Here is an 18,523-nt window from a genome sequence, read left to right as displayed (position 1 = left end):
CGGAATTTGATGACGGTTGACGCAAAAATTGTTTCCAGAAAGCCAAAATATTATTGAAAATTCCAGCAACAAACAGAAAAAAAGCTGTTGCTAGGTGGCACGAACGATTTTGGGTGAGAGGAGGGAAAAAGTTGATAGAAACAACAGTTTGTTATTGAGTTAGGGCTAGTATCTAGGCATTTCATATTTAAAAATCCTTGAAAACTGAAACCCTTATCCAAGACAGGCTTTGGCTTTGGTGAATTGGTTACAAAATTGGGATGAAAAGGATTTCCTTTATTTGGTGCCTTCTGAAGACTTTTTCATTTGGTGAGTTCAAAAACCAATTTTTAAAATGATGACGTTTGGTCAAAAGCTTTGAAAGAAATTAGCAACAAGCAACATTATCACCAAATTGTCAGAACTCTTGCTTACATTGATCACAGTGAAGAAATATTGTGCGTAATCAAAAGAACGTGAGGAATGATGCCTACTTTCGGCATACGGTTGTAGCTGAAAATGTTATCCCGTTTTTGAGAGATCTGGAAAACATTTTGGTAATAGGCAAAACTACTTTTGTCCATAAGGCGCCATGCATGCGAGCCAACTCCACACAAAAGCTGCTTAAATAAAATGGCATTGATTTTTGAAGTAACGACATTTGGCCAGGGAACTCTCCAGACTTGAACGTTGCCGAATATATAGGTGCCATAGGATGAGTTGGAGAGTTTAATGTTGAAGGAAAATGGTCAGGGATGTTATTCCACTGAAACTTTGCATTGAAATTTGAAATTGGTATTTATTAAATTTGGAAAATGTTGCCGATTTTATCTGTGTTCTCATACCCCACTAGTTTTAAATTCATTTTGCAAACTAACAGTGGGCACACCAACTATTATATGTTTAATTCCATTTTGAGTGCTGATTAAAATGGTATATTGCATGTTTCTATCAGATTACTGGTTGTTGCTGCAATGGGGGAGGCAAAGGTTATGCAACACCCGGTACATGTGCTTAATGCTCTTAGGTTTTTAAGGTACCTTTGAATGTTTTGAATACAGAGCTTTGTGATATTGTACTTGGGTCTAGAACGAGTAGATATGAATCGGTTATTTACTCTTTCGGATAGTAGAAAGACTAGGGGGCACTCCATGAAGTTAGCATGGGGCACATTTAAAATTAATCGGAGAAAGTTCTTTTTTACTCAACGCACAATTAAACTCTGGAATCTGTTGCCAGAGGATGTGATTAGTGCAGTTAGTATAGCTGTGTTTAAAAAAGGATTGGATAAGTTCTTGGAGGAGAAGTCTATTACCTGAAAAATATATTATCCAAAACATGGGAACAAATTTTCCTAGTAAGCCGTACTGCGGCAGTTTAACTAGATAGATTTAGGTGAAGTTCCAGCTGCACCCTAGCTAGCTAGATTTAACCCTTCTATTCCTCCATATGGAGATAGTCTTGTTATTTTAGCCAACTAGCTGTGAATACTCTCCCCTCCCCCCAACCACCACCACCAAAAGAAGAAGAAAAAGCATTTACAACTCCAGGAACATCTACTTTTGAGTGGCTAAATATCACTGCCTTGTGAACATAGGCAGTTATATGTAACCACTCAGAGAGGACTTTTTTTTCAAGGGCTTGGGCCTAACTGGCTAAACCTTGCAGAAAATTGTTATATTCCCAAGATATGCCTGTGTGCCAGTCTACCTTTTATAAAGATGGGGTGGCATTACCAAAAACTTGTAGCACAATAGTTTCAAAAAATGTTGACTATTACAACCATTGTTTACCTCTTTTCATAGGGATCACACTGATCAGCTTATAGTAATTTGTTGAAACAGGCTCAAAACACAACTTGATTTGTTATTTTCAGTTGTTTGAATTGTATCGTTTTGTTGTACTTGGTCAGCTCATATAGTCAGAATTTCATAATTTATGAAATACTTTTGGCAGGAAAATGCCCATTTCTCCATAATAGGTTTTGCATGTGTAAACCAGACCCTTTTGTAACTGTTTTTCTAATTTACATGGCTGCTTCATATTTAAACATAAGTGTGATTGGTTGGACAAAGATGATCTATTGTTATTCCAGACCATTGGCCAATCTTATATGGACAGATTCATATTTGTAAATAAGAAACAGCTAATATTTGTATACATGTTTTGTAGGTAGCTCTTTGGTTACCCCAAATATTCTTCTCTCTTCTATTGTCAAGAAAATAATAAATATCCTATTGAGTTATGGTGTAACACAGCATTTTTGTCAACTGAGAATGCCGCTGCATGTCAGCTGGTTTTTTCTTTTTTTTTTACACATTTCCTCTACTTCTCTCCTTTTTAGAAATGAGATTTCAATATGTTCTAACAAAACTTCCTTCATTTTTTTTTAAAAGTAAAATACAAGTTCAGAAATGAGCAGGAGCAAACTGGGGAAAGTGCCTGCTTGGGTCACACACAGGGAGGCTAGCATTCAAACAACTTTGCATGGCCCCATATATGCGTGTATATGGCATGCAGAGAACTACTATAGTATTTTATAACCTGCAGCTATCACGTATGCACATTGGGCCTGATTTTAAGAAGCACTTACACAGTTTGGGTTTTATACATGTAAATGCACTTTAACTTGTGTAAGTGGGCTTTTGAAAATTGTTACAATATATGCCATAGAATTGTCCATAGAATATTCACGTGTAAGTTCACTTTCTGCATGTAAATGGATTTTTAAATTTACTACAGTAGTATATTACATTTACATATGTAACTCCATTGAAAATTACATCCATTAATGTCCACCCCAACATACATGCATATATACTTGCGTGCAAATTTCTGCATGGCATTGAAAGCATATTTCAATGTATTGAACATGCATGCTTTTCCTACCTATTTTAGAAACATGCACATGTTTTATTTTACATGTGAAAAAGAAATATGACTTTCTTAGCATTGAGACAGATTAATCCACACCACTGGGTTATGCACCTCTACCTGCAGATGGAGATGGAGCCACGCTGACGTCACGGTATATAGACCCCTACATCAACTTCAGCCCACCAGTATTCTCCATCTCTAGCAGATGGTGGACGTGCTCCTCTCTCCTGGGGATTGCTTAAAAAAAAAAAAGAAAATAAAAGGAGAAAAGAAGGAAATTCATTCACCCTGCTCTTCTGTGGTGATACCTTATGGTTCTTCCCTCAGTCGAGGTTTTTCTGAGGTGATATCTGCAGATCTCTCCTTCAGAAGAGTGACAAGGTCTGGTAGCTGGTTTTCTGGCATGGACTTAACTGAAGAGAGAGAAACAGCTGAGAGGCTTAGTGGGTGCAGGAAGCCGAACGTGGCAGTACAGGCCTTTGCCCTCTCCCTCCGTAGCTGGAGACAGACTATACTCAGCCAGGATGGGCTCAAATCAGGTAGAGTGTAAAAAAAAAAAAAAAGGGGTTTCCATTTCTCCTTCTGGTCTCTGAGACTCAGTGTCCGTTCCTGCCTCCGAGGGGCTTGAGGAGTTGTGGCAGCTTGGCGGGTTGAGCAGTCTTTTGGATAGAGCTCGCTCTCAGGCTTTGCTTAGACGCCATGTGGTAGGCCGCGGCGGTGTTCGTGTGCTTTTCTGCGCACAAGTCTGCTGCGAAAGTGTCTGACATCGGTTCATGTTTGCGCGCCCAGGTGGGTATCTGGCTGGGTGCTCAGGTGGGCACCTACCTGGACAGTGTATTGTGCGCTTATATTTTGGACACTTATCGGACAGTCCTTGATTTTGGGCTCCCTATATGTACCGTGTTGTCAGCTTTGCTCCATCTCTGTCTGCTGGTAGAGGTGCATAACCCACTGGTGTGGATTAACCTGTCTTCACTAAAGAAAAAGGAATTATCAGGTAAGTAGTAATTTCTCCTTGCTCATGTAAAATCCTGATTTGTGCACTTAAGTTGTATATCTTAAAGCTTGTGCGTGTAATTGAAGTCCCGGGTTTTCTGATTCCTCCACCAGGTCGAGACCCTCTTAGTTCTTCAGCCTCTGCTTCCTCCTGTTCACACAGACCTCCCATGCAGCCAATAATTAACACTTAATACCATCTGATATGAATTGTACAAAATAATTAGCATATGTAAAAATGGGGGAAGAATTTCCCACATGTACTCGCGGCAGACTCTTATAAAATAGAACTTACAGTGATACCTCGGTTCTCGAACGCCTTGACTTTCGACCAAATCGGTATTCGACCAGGAGATTCGAGAAACTTTTGTCTTGGAATCCGAACAAATATTTGGAACTCGAACTTCCGAGATGAGCCGAGTTGAGCCGAATGGTGTTCATTCGGCCCAGCGCGCCTTGCTTGCGTCATCAGTGTGAGTGCAGAGAGAGAGTCACGCTTTACACTGAATTTAACCCTTAGACATGGGTCCAAAGAAAGCCAGAAGTGGTAATGCAGACATACATATTATATACAAATTAGGCCAGTAAATAGGCATTTTCTGGGGCTTGGAACGAATTAATCCAGTTTCCATTATTTCCTATTGGGTTTCATTGCTTCGGTTCTCGAACAATTTGGTTCTCAACCGTCCTCCTGGAACGAATTATGTTCGAGAACCGAGGTATCACTGTATGTCCATAACTTTTTGCTGCATCCTGGAATGCCCCTAGATCGCCCTTTTAAGTGTATAGATGTGCATGCGAAAGTAAAAAAAAAATAAAAAAAAATGCATGCATTATATCTGATTATAAAATAGCATGTATGCAAATACAGTCCTCTTTCGCAAGTATCTCTTTGAAAATTCACCCCATGGAGGGCAGACGTTGGAACAGGGCTGAGAAGTTGGTAAAGGACATGGAGGGTGGAGTACAGAGCTTGGTGGTTTAAGTATGGGAACGTTACATGCTCATCAACCCATGGGATGGGGGCAGTGTCCTATTGTGGATTGCCCACTAGTTAAAAGATAGAAAACAGAGAGTGGGGCTTAAATGGTTAATTTTCCCATGGAGAAAGCTGAATAGTGCCGTGCCCCAGGGATCTGATCTGGGACCCACTGCTTTTTAATATGTTTATAAATGACCTGGAAATGGGATCAAGTGAAATAATCAAATCTGCCGCTGACACAAAATTATTCAAAGTTGTTAAATCTCCAAGAGGGTTGTGAGAAATTGCAAGGTGATCTGGGCATACAAATGGCAATGAAATTTATGTAGACAAGTGCAAAGTGATACACTTAGGGAAGAGTAACCCAAATTATAGCTAAAACAATGCAAGGTTCCACATTAAGAGTCACCACTCAGGAAACTGATCTAGGTTGTCCTTGTTGAAAATACATTGAAATCTTCTGCTCAGTATACAGCAGCTAAGAAAGCAAATAGAATGCTGAGAATTATTAGGAAAAGAATGGGGAATAAAACAGAGAATATAAATAATACCTCTGTATCACTCCATGGTACAACCTCATCTTGACTCTTGTTTGCCATTCTGGTCACCAGATCTCAAAAATGTTATAGCAGAATTAGAAAAGGAAAAGAGAAGGGCGACCAAAATAACTAGGATGGAGCAATCCTCCTATGATGACAGACTAAAGAGGTTAGGACTCCAGCTTGAAGAAGAGATGGCTGAGGAAAGATGAGATATGATAGTTTTATAAAATGAGTGGAATGGAGCAAATAACATTAATCAGTTTACTGTTTCAAAAAGTACAAAGACTAGGTAATACATTTAAAACTAAGAAAATACTTTTTTTTTTTTACTCAACACATTCATTGCCAGAGGATTTGCTGAAAACTATTAGTGTAACTGCGATTAAAATTAGTTTGGACAATTTTCTGGAGGAAAGTCCATAATTAATTCTTAAGGTGAAGTAGCAGATATCAACTGCTTATTCTTGGGATAAGTAGCTTGGAATCTGTCTACCTCCTGGGATCCTGCCCGGGACTTGTGACTTGACTTGGCCACTGTTGGAAACAGGATACTGGGCTTGATGGACCCTTAGTCAGATCTAGAATGGCAAGTCTTATGTTCTTATGTTCCTCCTCCTATGAACTTTCAGCTCAATTGGAACCAGCTTCAATTGCACTATGTGGCCATGAGCATTTATTCAGAGCTACCTAGGTTATTTCTTCCTATTTTATTATCATTTTTTTTTAAATCCAATATTGCTGTTGACGGACCTTGGCCAGGAGCCAGAGACCATGATCAAAAATATGCAGTCCAGTTACAGCCAGTAGGTGTCACTATTAAGCAATGTCTAGAAGACCCATCCTCTTCCTCCTCCTCTTTCTAGCTGGACCCAAGGATTGAACTGTAGCCTTCTGCCCAGCCCTGCTGTTCAGGTAGGGAGCTGGCACTGGACAGTTGTTATCTAGAAATTGCTTCAGTTCAACCTTGTATTTAGGAATGGGGAATGTTCTGTATTTTAAGATGAAAATAACACTTCCTATTTTTGTTTTCATAGATGAAGCAGAATTTGATTCGTTCCCAGTTTGCCTGTACATATAAAGAGGAACATTTTCCCAATTTGAGCCGAGTTTCTGCTTGTCATTCAGCATCAAAACTGGTGTCCGTGCTTTGCTTTGATGATGAACCTGCTGCAGGTAACATGCTTAAAGACCAAAACAGATTTTCCCATGAAGATTTTGAAGCGTTGTTAGTGTGCACATTTTAGGATTTATGCCACAAGCAGTTTTATAATCACACTTTACATACAAAAGTTACTGTACAAAGTGATATGGTAAAATATAACCTAAAATAGCCATTCTGTCCTGTTAGTGCGATTATTGAATGGCAAGTATTCTTGAGCAAAGAGAATTGGATATGGAAAGAACTTTCGGGAGGCAAAGACACTGGAAGGTCATTCTAGACAAAATGCAGCAGTAGAAGATGGCGATGGCACCAACCATCCCTTTGGGACATAGGTATACATTTTTCAAGACCTGCCTGAGGCTTACCAATGCAAAGGAAAAGAGAATGACTTGTCAGGTTTGTTCATGGAAACCGCTTTCCCTTCTCTATCTTTTTGGTTTCATCTTCCATGTCAATCTGTGGAATGGTGGAAATGGGCTAGCACCTCTTCTTTGCTGGTACAAGGTGCTGTATTTACTGCTTTGCAAACTCTCACATTAGTATTTGAAAGGGAGGGACCTGCGTGGTCTGAAGCTCATATACTACCTTTTTTTTTTTTTTTTTTTTTTGTTGATGCTTGAAGGTTTCTCAATCTACTACACTTCCTCAAGAGCTTCTCACTGTATATCTTGAAGTATGAGATGAGACCGTGGTGCTTTTCTAACTCAAGTCTTGCCATGGGCGGATTTTCTTTTTTTTTTTTTTTAATGTGAAAATTTTAGTGCATTGAATTGTAAATGAGATTCAGCAGCCTCTATATTGGTCTTGAATGCTATTTGGCTGTTATTGAAGGGTACCCGAAGATATACTGTTTACATATACTGTGAATACTGGAAGATATCCCCTGTGCTTGCTAAAAGAAGAATCATTGCTGCACTAAGCTTAGAAAGCATCCATTAACTCACGTAGCTTGTCAAATGAGCCTTAGTAATGCCATAAAAGTAATTTGAATTCAATTATGTAAGCAATTATCCTTTACCAATATATCCTGATTTTTGTAATTTTTTTGTTTTATTTGGTCCTTTGTCTAAGCTTGTATTTATATAGTTTTTTTACGTCGCAGATTGCTTGGATATTTTGCTTTCCCAAATTTAAGTTGAGAGAGTTTTAAATTAGACTAGTTTAAGAGACCAGTCCATTAAACTAAATATGTAATAACGTAAACTGTCAAGATGTGTATGTGTTTTCTTTTTTTTTTTTCCTGTCTTTTTAACTTCATTTTTTATTTTATATATTAAACTACAGTCCTTTTTCTCAAGCCATAGTAAATTGTCAGTATTAACTGTTTAACCAGCAAACAACTCAAAGGGGTAACTTGCTTATATGGCTGTATCCAGTATCATACATTGTGGTGTACGCCACTTAGCTTGTGAAGTTCATTAACAATCCTTCTGTTGCTCCGGTGAAAATCAGACTTCACTTTCCCAATCAGTTGGCTATGCCATGCACATACAGGCCCCTGATGTTGTTCCCTTAAAGGATACTGCCTGACACTGCTAGCGTTTTGACTGATCCTGTCTGCATCAGGGGCCGTGGAGAGCTCAAGGTGTTTCATGTCATTCAATTCGCTGTGCTCAAGATGGCATACATAAGGTGGACGTCACAAGATAAGTGGTTTGGACATTCATTTTTTAATGGCTCCTTGGTGAAGGTCGGAAGGAGAGAGTACAATTCCTTCATAATTAATTATTTGCAAAAGAGAAATTAAAAAAAATATTCATGACTCACATAAGCGAATCATTTGATGGTATATGATCATATGTATGTGAATTACACAGCATTTTCACAGCATCTGATACCAGAGACAGCCATATAGACAAGTTACACTTCGAGGAGTTTGGTTATTAGTATTCAGGGGGAACTCATAAACGTGTTTGTTTTTTCTAATATTAAATGTTTACCAATTCTCTTCACCCATTCTGTAGTTTGACTCCCTGCCTCAAAAGTGAAAGTACCCAAATGTTTGTGGTGCCTTTTTTTTTTCTTTTTTTAAATCTAGCTGAGCTAAAAGTATTTGAATGTTTTTTCACGAAAACATGGTTGGCAGTTTTCCTGTTTGGAACAATACAGGTATAATCTGCTTCAGGATACTATCCCTTGCAGATTGGGATAAGAACATGTCATACTGGGTCAGATCAAGGGTCCATCAAGCCCAGCATCCTGTTTCCAACAGTGACCAATCCAGGCCATAAGAACCTGGCAAGTACCCAAAAACTAAGTCTCTTCCATGTTACTGTTGCAAGTAATAGCAGTGGTTATTATCTAAGTCAACTTAATTAATAGCAGGTAATGGACTTCTTCTCCAAGAACTTATCCAATCCTTTTTTAAACACAGCTATACGAACTGCACTAACCACATCTTCTGGCAACAAATTCCAGAGTTTAATTGTGCATTGAGTGAAGAACTTTCTCCGATTAGTTTTAAATGTGCTACATGCTAACTTCATGGAGTGCCCACTAGTCTTTCTATTATCCGAAAGAGTAAAAAACAGATTCACATCTACCCGTTCTAGACCTCTCATGATTTTAAACACCTCTATCATATCCCCCCTCAGCCGTCTCTTCTCCAAGCTGAAAAGTCCTACCCTCTTTAGTCTTTCCTCATAGGGGAGCTGTTCCTTTCCCTTTATCATGTTGGTCGCCCTTCTCTGTACCTTCTCCATCGCAATTATATCTTTTTTGAGATGCGGCGACCAGAATTGTACACAGTATTCAAGGTGCGGTCTCACCATGGAGCGATACAGAGACATTATGAGATTTTCCGTTTTATTCACCATTCCCTTCCTAATAATTCCCAACATTCTGTTTGCTTTTTTGACTGCCGCAGCACACTGAACCAATTTCAATGTGTTATCCACTATGACGCCTAGATCTTTCTTGGGTAGTAGCACCTAATATGGAACCTAACATTGTGTAACTATAGCATGGGTTATTTTTCCCTATATGCATCACTTTGCACTTATCCACATTAAATTTCATCTGCCATTTTGATGCCCAATTTTCCAGCCTCACAAGATCTTCCTGCAATTTATCACATTCTGCTTGTGATTTAACTACTCTGAACAATTTTGTATCATCTGCAAATTTGATTACCTCACTTGGCGTATTTCTTTCCAGATCATTTATAAATATATTGAAAAGTAAGGGTCCCAATACAGATCCCTGAGGCACTCCACTGCCCACACCTTTCCACTGAGAAAATTGTCCATTTAATCCTATTCTCTGTTTCCTGTCTTTTAGCCAGTTTGTAATCCACGAAAGGATATCTCAACCTATCCCATGACTTTTTTTATTTTTCCTAGAAGCCTCTCATGAGGAACTTTGCAAATGCCTTCTGAAAACAAGTACACTATATCTACAGGTTCACCTTTAACTACATGTTTATTAACTCCTTCAAAAAAGTGAAGCAGATTTGTTAGGCAAGACTTGCCTTGGGTAAAGCCATGCTGACTTTGTTCCATTAAACCATGTCATTCTATATGTTCTGTGATTTTGATGTTTAGAATACTTTCCACTATTTTTCCTGGCACTGAAGTCAGGCTAACCGGTCTGTAGTTTCCTGGATCGCCCCTGGAGCCCTTTTTAAATATGGGGGTTACATTAGCTATCCTCCAGTCTTCAGGTACTATGAATGATTTTAATGACTGGTTACAAATTTTTACTGATAGGCCTGAAATTTCATTTTTTTAGTTCCTTCAGAACTCTAGGGTGTATACCATCCGGTCCAGGTGATTTACTACCCTTAAGTTTGTCAATCAGGTCTACCACATCTTTTAGGTTCACCGTGATTTGATTCAGTTCATCTGAATCATTACCCATGAAAACCATCTCCAGTACGGGTATCTCCCCAACATCCTCTTCAGTAAACACCGAAGAAAAGAAATCATTTAATCTTTCCGCGATTGCCTTATCTTCTCTAAGTGCCCCTTTAACCCCTCGATCATCTAACGGTCCAACTGACTCCCTCACAGGCTTTCTGCTTCGGATATATTTAAAAACGTTTTTACTGGTTGATCTCTTGAAAGAAAGACATGCTTTCCGGTGGGCCAAGCATAAACTTAAGTATCTAGGGGTATATCTTAGTCATAATATATCAGAGCTGTTCCAACTTAATTATGTTCCTTTACTTAAAAAACTGGATGTGGACCTCGCACTATGGACTGCACTCCCCCTCACCTGGATTGGACGCCTGGCTACTATTAAGATGAACATTCTCCCGGGGTTTCTTTATCTCTTCCAGACTCTACCTACCATGGTGGGACGCTCCATTTTGCTTCACTGGCAACGCAAGCTGCTGCGCTTTCTATGGAGACACCGCCCGCCTTGGGTGGCACAAAAAATCCTTTACCAGCCCAAATCACTGGGTGGCTTGGGCCTTCCTAATTTGCCTCGCTACTACGCCGCTGCACAACTTCGTCCTATAATTGATTGGCACAGCTCGACCTCAATCAAACCGTGGGTCACGCTAGAACAAGCATGGACAAACCCGGTACCATTAGCCTCCCTTCTTTGGCAGCCTGCATCCACATGGCGTACAAACATTAAGTTATCGCCATGCACTCGACAGACCTACAATGTGTGGAAACAGTGGAAACCCAAGCTTGTGGGCAACTATGCCTATCACTCTCTCACTTTTTTATTCCACAACAACTTATTTCCTGCAGGGCTTCCTACTAAAGGATATGCGCTATGGAAATCCAAGGGCATCTCCTGTGTTCACCATGTTCTTCAAAGGGACGCTCTTCTATCTTTCTCCACGTTACAGAAGTCCTATCAGTTTACTTCTGCGGAGTTCTTGCCTTATATGCAGCTACGTCACTTCCTACTAAATGCTCAAAAAAAGGGATTATTGGCTCCCACCCGCTCCATGTTTGAAGGATATTGTGATAACCAAAAACATACTGGGGGCCTCATCTCTAAAATCTGCCATCTACTGGCTGTGCAGCCGTTCAGTAAACATACTCATATGGCTGCCTGGGAGGCTGACCTACAGATTTCTGTTTCCGAAGAAGACTGGACAACTATATTTTCAACTATTTCTCGTGGTAATGTCTCTGCTAGGATAATTGAAGCTAATTACAAGCTATTGTATAGGTGGCATCTGACTCCCGCCAGACTCCATCGCTATTACCCCAGAGTAGATCCTCTTTGTTGGCGTAATTGTCGGCACGTTGGAACCTTTTTGCATGTTTGGTGGGATTGTGAACTCATCAAACCTTTATGGTCTTATGTTTCCCAGTTATTGTCTGACCTACTTAAAACACCTTGCCTTCTATCTGCGGCACAGGCGCTCTTATTCTTTCCGGACCCTTCTCTTACCACAGCGGCCCAAACGTTAATGCACCAGATTTGCACGGCTACCAAAATGGAGATTGCTTACCATTGGAAGCGAGCTTATCCACCCACGTCGGCTGAACTTCTACTACGCTTGGACAAGGCCTGTACCCTATATCGTTTAACTGCACTGAAACATCATCGTCTTGCCAAATTTAATCAAGTTTGGGACCCTTATATATGCTGGAGACCGCTGACTTTTCAAGTATAGTTTTTGGAATACATCTCTCTATTTGTACATCCACTTTGGTTTTTGACACGCTGCCGGAGTTAGTTGGAGCTTCGTTCAGAGATGTGCTAACAGTATATAGCATGCGGGGGGGGGGGGGGGGTACTAAAGGTTTTCCATTCACCTGATGTTGTATTGCATTTCATTGCTTATCAGATAACTTGCTGTCGTGATTGAAATTGCTATCTTGTTTGTAATGTTTATTTCAGCAATAAAAGTGTTAATAAAAAAAAAAATGTTTTTACTGTGAGTTTTTGCCTCTACGGCCAACGTCTTTTCAAATGGCACTGGTCTTCATAATACTTTAATAGGGTGCCTATGTGAAACAGACTGATCTGCTTACATATGTGAGACCTTTGATCTCCTTGATACTATGGAATTGTCCTTCAAAGCAAAGGAAAATCTGATTCTCTTTGCACTATGAATCTCTCAATTGCAATCTCTTGTTTAAAAAAAAAAAAAAAAAAAATTTCCGGACTTCAGTTTTGTTCCCATCCTCCATGTTGAATATTCTGCATATTCCACACAATCTTGAGGCTTGCTGTTAAGGAACATATCCTTGAAGTTTGGACAGTTAGTGATTAAAATCTTAAACATAACATTGACTTCCAGAAGGGTTAATCTGCAACAGCACACATTAGAAAATGGCACTTTTATAACTGAAGCTGATGTAGTGGACTTTGTCATTGAGACTTAATACAGTGGTTCCATTTATAGATCACAATGGTTTAAAAATGACAGTTATAGCATAGTTTACAGACAAATATAGTTACAGAGGTAGCATGTAAAGGCAGGCATTTATCTAGCAAATCTATCGAATCCTATTTTCTAGTATATATTAAAATTGAACTAGAACAAAAGGTATAGAATTCAGATATTAAAGTAACAAGGTTATGGTTTCAAGTCTTAGTTATTCAGTTGTTTTGAAGATCTTGTACTCTATCACTTGATTTATATATTCAAGGTTAATATCTTTTGTCCTTCTTGTTTTTGTGGTTCTCTAGATTCTGATGTCTCTAAGATAAATCATATATATTCCTGAACAGTCACTTCTTTTTGAAACACTTTCTTTCTGGTAAGATATGCATTGCCTCAGGCAGAGAATTCCAGAGCTTTGTTTCCTGCTATGGAAAACACTCGATCTCTTATTTGCGTCAGATGTGTGCACCGTATTGTGGATTGTAAGGTTGTAGTATCACTCCTAATAAGCCAGTGTTGTGAATGATGTTGAATATTATCATTAATACTTCATAGTAGATTCTGGATTGTACTGGTAACCAATTCAGGGATATCAGCACTGGTGTAATGTGATCATATTTCCTATATCCAAGTAATAGTCATGCTGCAGCATTTTGCAATAGTTGTAGAGGTTTTAAGTGACTTGCAGGAAGACCTAGCAGTAGGAAGTTGCAGTAGTCAAGGTTTGAGAAGATTAGAGTTTGCAGTACAGTATGGAAGTCTGCAAGTGTTAATGGGTTCAACCGTTATAGAATATGTAACTTGGCGTAACCTGTCTTGGTTAATTTACTGATGTGCATTTTCATTGAGAGGGTTGCATCTAACTGTATAGCTAAATCCTGTACTTGATTTGAGGGATTAATTTGAAAATTACCCAGGTCAAGGGCTATAGAGTGCCACCAGTCTTCATGTTTTATAACACTGACTTGGTACCTGAGCAGTACTATCAGTGTACATCAGGCCTTAAAATGGTCTTGAGTTTTTAGACCTACCAGTCCTAAGTAGAATTGTTTGCAAAAGGAAGAAGCTCTCGTTTTAACTGATTGTTTAGAGCACGTTTTATCTTACATCAGCAGAAACCAAGATACAAAGCAAAATGTGTGCCAGACTGAGATGGAAAGCTTGGAGGTCATAGAGTAGGAAGCATTAAAGGGGTTTCTTGAAAAACGTTAAATTGACAGTGCCTGAATTGGGGACACATTTTTTTTTTTTTTTTTTTGAAGAGTAGCAGTTCACAAAATTGAATGAGCTGGAAGGAAATAGACTATACAGGCTTACCTGTGTAATGACTTTTTCAGAGTTTTTTTTGTTATGACATTAAAAATTCTGAGGAAATATAAAATAAAAAACTGAAAACGAAGGGCTGTAGGTATATAGTACTGCTGCTTTAATTCCCGCAGAGGCCACACTTTTTCATAAAACTGTAGAAGCTTAGGGCTCAAAAAAATACCAAAGGCTTGGCTGTCCTCTTGCCTTAAGGCAGGATCGAATATACATAAATGATCCCAGATGTTTATCTAATCTACTCTTAATGCCTCCATTGAAGATGCTACTGCCTCTGCAGGTAATCTTGTTCAGGTGCTGAGCTCTACCATATATTTTGACAGTGTCATTCTTCGTGATTTTTTTTTCTTGCCCTTTTCCCAATTGGTGTGAGGTTCCACTATAAACTGTTATAGTTTGGGTCGATGGCTGCTGTGGAAGCGGATGACTTTCTGCTTCACATCTGACTAGCTAGAGAGAGTTGCATAACTGCATTTTAATTCTAAAGCAGTGCTTAAGGTGGCAGGATATTTTAGCTTGCTTAGAATTGGCAATGCACATTAATGGCACCTTTTATAGACTAACTCGGAGGTTCCCAAACCTGTCCTGGGGAGCCCCCAGCCAGTCAGGTTTTCAGGATGTGCAAACTGAGTATGCATGAGAACATCTGCATGCTATGGAGGTGGTGCATGCAAATTTATCTCATGCATATTCATTGTGGATTTCATGAAAGTCTGGCTTTCATAGCTGGGTGTCCTCCAGGACAGGTTTGGGAACCTCTAGATGTACTCCATAAGCCCAAAGAGAGCAGAATACTGTGTGTTGTATGCTTTATTTTATATTTTAAAATACTAACACATTTGTTTGCTCTTAGTGCTGTAGCCAAGGTCGTCTTTATTCTCCAAAAATTTTTGTTGCATTTTTAATGGGAGGGGAAAATCCCTCCTTTTGAATTTGCAGTTATGCTGTTTGTGCTCTAATTTAAGTGGATCTGTATGATCGGAATGCCGCTTTAGGAATGAAATCAACAATTAGCAAAGCTGCTTGCTAAGCTTTAATTTTTTTTAATTAATGTATATGACTCCTAGAGATTGATTGTGGTATTTAATGGCTTCACTAGAAGATATTAGAGCCTTGCTTAGGTATTAAGCACTTTATTGTAGCTATAGAAATGCTATTTTGACTCTGCTTTATGTTCCTTTAATCAAAAAGTATATCCAATTTTAATTGGACTTTGCTATAGTACCAAATTCTTTTTTTTTTTTTTTTTTCCTCTCCCCTTTCCTCCTGCCCCCAAAACAGTTTCATCACATACAACAGAAAATGCAAACTCAAGACGAGCTCTTGGATTAGGTTCTGGAAATGTACACAAGAGAGGAAGTGTTCATGAAAAAGGAACAGGAAAATCGAGCAAACAGTCAGAAAGCAGGAATTCAAAGAGAAAACAGGTGGATTTGAATGGTGAAACCATAGACAGTATTACTGAGAATGAACCACCTCAGAAAACCATAAAGTGGCTGGAAGCATCAAAGAATCCTCAGAATAAATGGGACAGCAAACCAGCTGCAACGAGGAAGGGCAGCAGGTCATCAGTCAAAAATAATTTGATTGCTGGCCAGGCAAAGTTAACTACATTTTTCAGGCTATAAACAGCCGCGTCTTTTTTTTTTTTTTTTTTTTTTTTTTTAATGTGTATACCTTTAGTATTAGTGCTGTGAACACTGAAATGAATGATTTTTTTTTTATGTTATTGGAGTCCAATGTTGAATTTCTTGCATTGTGTTTTAGAGTCATAGGTTCTAAAGGGTTTGCCCCTATTCTGAATCTGAGATCTTGAATTTCATACAAGTCTGGATGGGTGCAGAATGTACTTTTAATAAAGGTACATAATTTTTCAGCTTCCAGTGACTCATGATTTCATACAGTAAGGTATAATATATCAGCTTTATATATATAATAAAACCAACAAATCTTCAAGTATTTATATTCATGGTAGTCAAAGCAGACAATCTTCAGAGAACACGAGACAGGCATATTGGTGTCATATTTGCCAACATGGTCGATAAACTCTTCCCAACATGCACCGAAGCACTGAAGGAGGAAAAAATGTCAAGAGTTTAAAATAGATGGAGGTTGTAACATATTATACAGTAATTAAAAAGAAAACCAATGGTTCACTTTCATGTAGTAGAATGAAATGGGCTTCTAGTGGAGGTTATGGAGAGTTCAAGAAAGCATGGTATAAGAGCAGAGGATCTCTAATGGCAAAGAAGTGAAAGAAAAGACTGGGATTATACTAGAAATGAAATGGTCCTTATTTCCTGTTATATTCCAGTGGCACTATCAGGGCTTGAGAGGTTGTGGTATTGCAAACAACCCACCCTTCATTCACTCTAGAGCAGTGGTTCTCAAACCAGACCTGGAGGATCCCCAGCCAGTCGGGCTCTCTGGATATCCACAATACATATGCATGAGATAAATCTGTATGCAACGGAGGTAATGCATGCAAATTTATCTCATGCATATTCATTGTGGATATCCTGACTGGCTGAGGCTCCTCCAGGAAAGATTGGAAAACACTGCTCTGGAGAAGTGATGAGGAAAAAAAAATGAGCAGATAAAGAAATCGCAACCTAGTGATACTGCAGTCATGTGATAGCCAAATCTGTACCAGCAGGCTACAACTCCCTAGAAACCAACCAGGTTAGTGCTAGCAGGTTGGTGATGGCTGGGGATATCTAGAAGGCCAACTGAACAGTCTCACTAGGAACAGAGTAGGGTGGGTTGGGGGGGAGGGGAGGGGAAGAGAGGTGTGATTGGGTGTTGGATTAAGTATTGGATCTTGTATGCCTATCTTCCCAGGATGGCAGAAAACTAGAGAAAAATTAAAAAAAAAACAAAAAAAAAAAACCCAAACTAGATTGATTAAGGAGCAATATCCTACAAGCAGACATGCTTCTATGGACAGAAATAACTGGATAGACAGGATGAGCCAATTGGTCAGTCTCTCTCTGCTTTCATATATTCTATTTTATAGGCTAAACACTAGAAATAGATATAGCACTATACAAATTTTAGTTTATTACTTTTCAGGTTGGGTTACATTAAAATATTAAAGTACTGCTGCTACAATTGCTTTAATATGATTATTGATGAAATATTCAATGAATATTCTGATGAATCCAGATAACTACTTACTGTCAAAATCTCTCCTTCCAATGGGAAACTTAGCAGCATTTTCTTCATCCCCAGTGTCTCTTCTTTCATCCACTGGCTCATTGCTCTGAGCTTCGGCGTCGGATGGGAAAACCACAGACCCTTTCAGTGCCAGGAAAGGTAATTGTTTCACAGCAAGGTTTAGCGGCAAACCATCATGGAAACTGCGTTTAGGACCTACATTCTGTTGGTTTAAAAAAAAAAGGCAAGACAATTGTGGCTTTCTTCATGGTGACTAAAATGCATGAGGCATGAAAAGGTTGAGATCACAGATGTGTGCTACAATTTTTTTTTTTTCAGTGGAATATTTTACTTTTTCCTCTTTGTGGCACCTATTAGTGAAGGTTTGAGAGTGTCACCTCTGTGCCTGCAAGCCTTCCTCAGGTTTTCACTCCCAATTGGAAACCTGAGGAAGGTTTAAGTGGAGACTTAAATCTGTGCCTCTTAGGCTTTCAACCAGAAAATTTCCACTGAACTTATTGATTTGCTTTATATGCTGCCTTGTTGCACCATTAGGAGAAAAAGCAAGAAGAAAAGTAGCTTATTGCTCTCCCTGTTGCTTGCACTTTTTCATACCCTTTTTAAACATCCGCTGCGGGGGGTTGAAAAAACTCAAAACAAAGCTCCAATGCTCAGTTTACCTTCTGGATTCGTTCTTCCTCTGCATTCAGAAAGTTGCTCTCCTCCGTCTTGTAATGTTCCATTGGTGTAGCCACGGACTTCTCCATTGCTTCTCCGTTGCGAAGAGCTTTCCCCAGACTGAATGTGTCTAGCAACATGTCATCACTCTCCACTTTCCTAATAGACTTTGCCACTGAAAGTAAAACGCCTTGAGAAATCAGAGACAGTGTTAGTATTAATGGATAGGATGAGAGAATCATTATTCAACTTTTCAGTTATTCACTATTTTTGCATAGAAAGCAGCCAAGTTCTAGCTGTGTGTGTGTTTTTCTTTTATTTTAAAGATTTTTTTTTTCCTTGCAAAGTAATGGGCTCTGAAAGACTTCCTCTCCTTTTTATATAGCTGCTGAAGAGGCTTAATTTTTCGTTCATGACGATTTGTGTTCTGAAGAGGGTGAGGTAGTGATGTCTCAGTACTGAGGAGAGTGCAGCTTTTGAATGGACCGGATGCTAGCCATATCCCCAGGAGGTCCTAATCTCAACTT

General features: G+C 39.1%; 2 protein-coding genes across 7 annotated transcripts in view; one reads left to right on the top strand and one right to left on the bottom strand.

Moving 5' to 3' along the window:
• PARPBP (PARP1 binding protein) overlaps window positions 1-16,017 on the top strand; it is a 106,465-nt gene extending 90,448 nt beyond the window's left edge. For 4 of the 6 annotated variants that reach the window (XM_029599693.1, XM_029599692.1, XM_029599695.1 and 1 more), the window contains 2 exons: window positions 6,411-6,549; window positions 15,444-16,017. In XM_029599693.1, the coding sequence (XP_029455553.1) occupies window positions 6,411-6,549; window positions 15,444-15,790 (486 nt within the window). In that variant the 3' untranslated portion in view covers window positions 15,791-16,017. Of the gene's footprint in view, window positions 1-6,410; window positions 6,550-6,724; window positions 6,935-13,144; window positions 13,216-15,443 lie in introns of all 6 variants that reach the window. The other 2 variants (XR_003856407.1, XM_029599694.1) reach the window with 2 other exon arrangements.
• Window positions 16,018-16,182: 165 nt separating this feature from the next.
• PMCH (pro-melanin concentrating hormone) lies at window positions 16,183-18,238 on the bottom strand. Its single transcript, XM_029597569.1, has 3 exons — window positions 17,999-18,238; window positions 17,340-17,541; window positions 16,183-16,232 (listed from the first exon to the last, which is right to left on the bottom strand). The coding sequence occupies exons 1-3, from the start codon at window positions 18,236-18,238 to the stop codon at window positions 16,183-16,185; spliced, it is 492 nt and encodes a 163-aa protein (XP_029453429.1).
• Window positions 18,239-18,523: the final 285 nt, after the last annotated feature.

The sequence above is a fragment of the Rhinatrema bivittatum genome, chromosome 4 (genome assembly GCF_901001135.1).
Source record: "Rhinatrema bivittatum chromosome 4, aRhiBiv1.1, whole genome shotgun sequence".
NCBI lineage: Eukaryota > Metazoa > Chordata > Amphibia > Gymnophiona > Rhinatrematidae > Rhinatrema > Rhinatrema bivittatum.
Note: the sequence above shows the minus strand (reverse complement) of the source record. Positions and strands in the feature narration are given on the sequence as shown.

Excerpts from the sequence above, each read along its gene's own strand:
- PMCH (XM_029597569.1), bottom strand. The coding sequence starts at position 18,238 with ATGATTCTCTCATCCTATCCATTAATACTAACACTGTCTCTGATTTCT. Across the intron at positions 17,542-17,998 it reads AGGAAGAACGAATCCAGAAG|AATGTAGGTCCTAAACGCAG; the intron begins GTAAACTGAGCA and ends TTAAACCAACAG. Across the intron at positions 16,233-17,339 it reads TGGAAGGAGAGATTTTGACA|TGCTTCGGTGCATGTTGGGA; the intron begins GTAAGTAGTTAT and ends TTCCTCCTTCAG.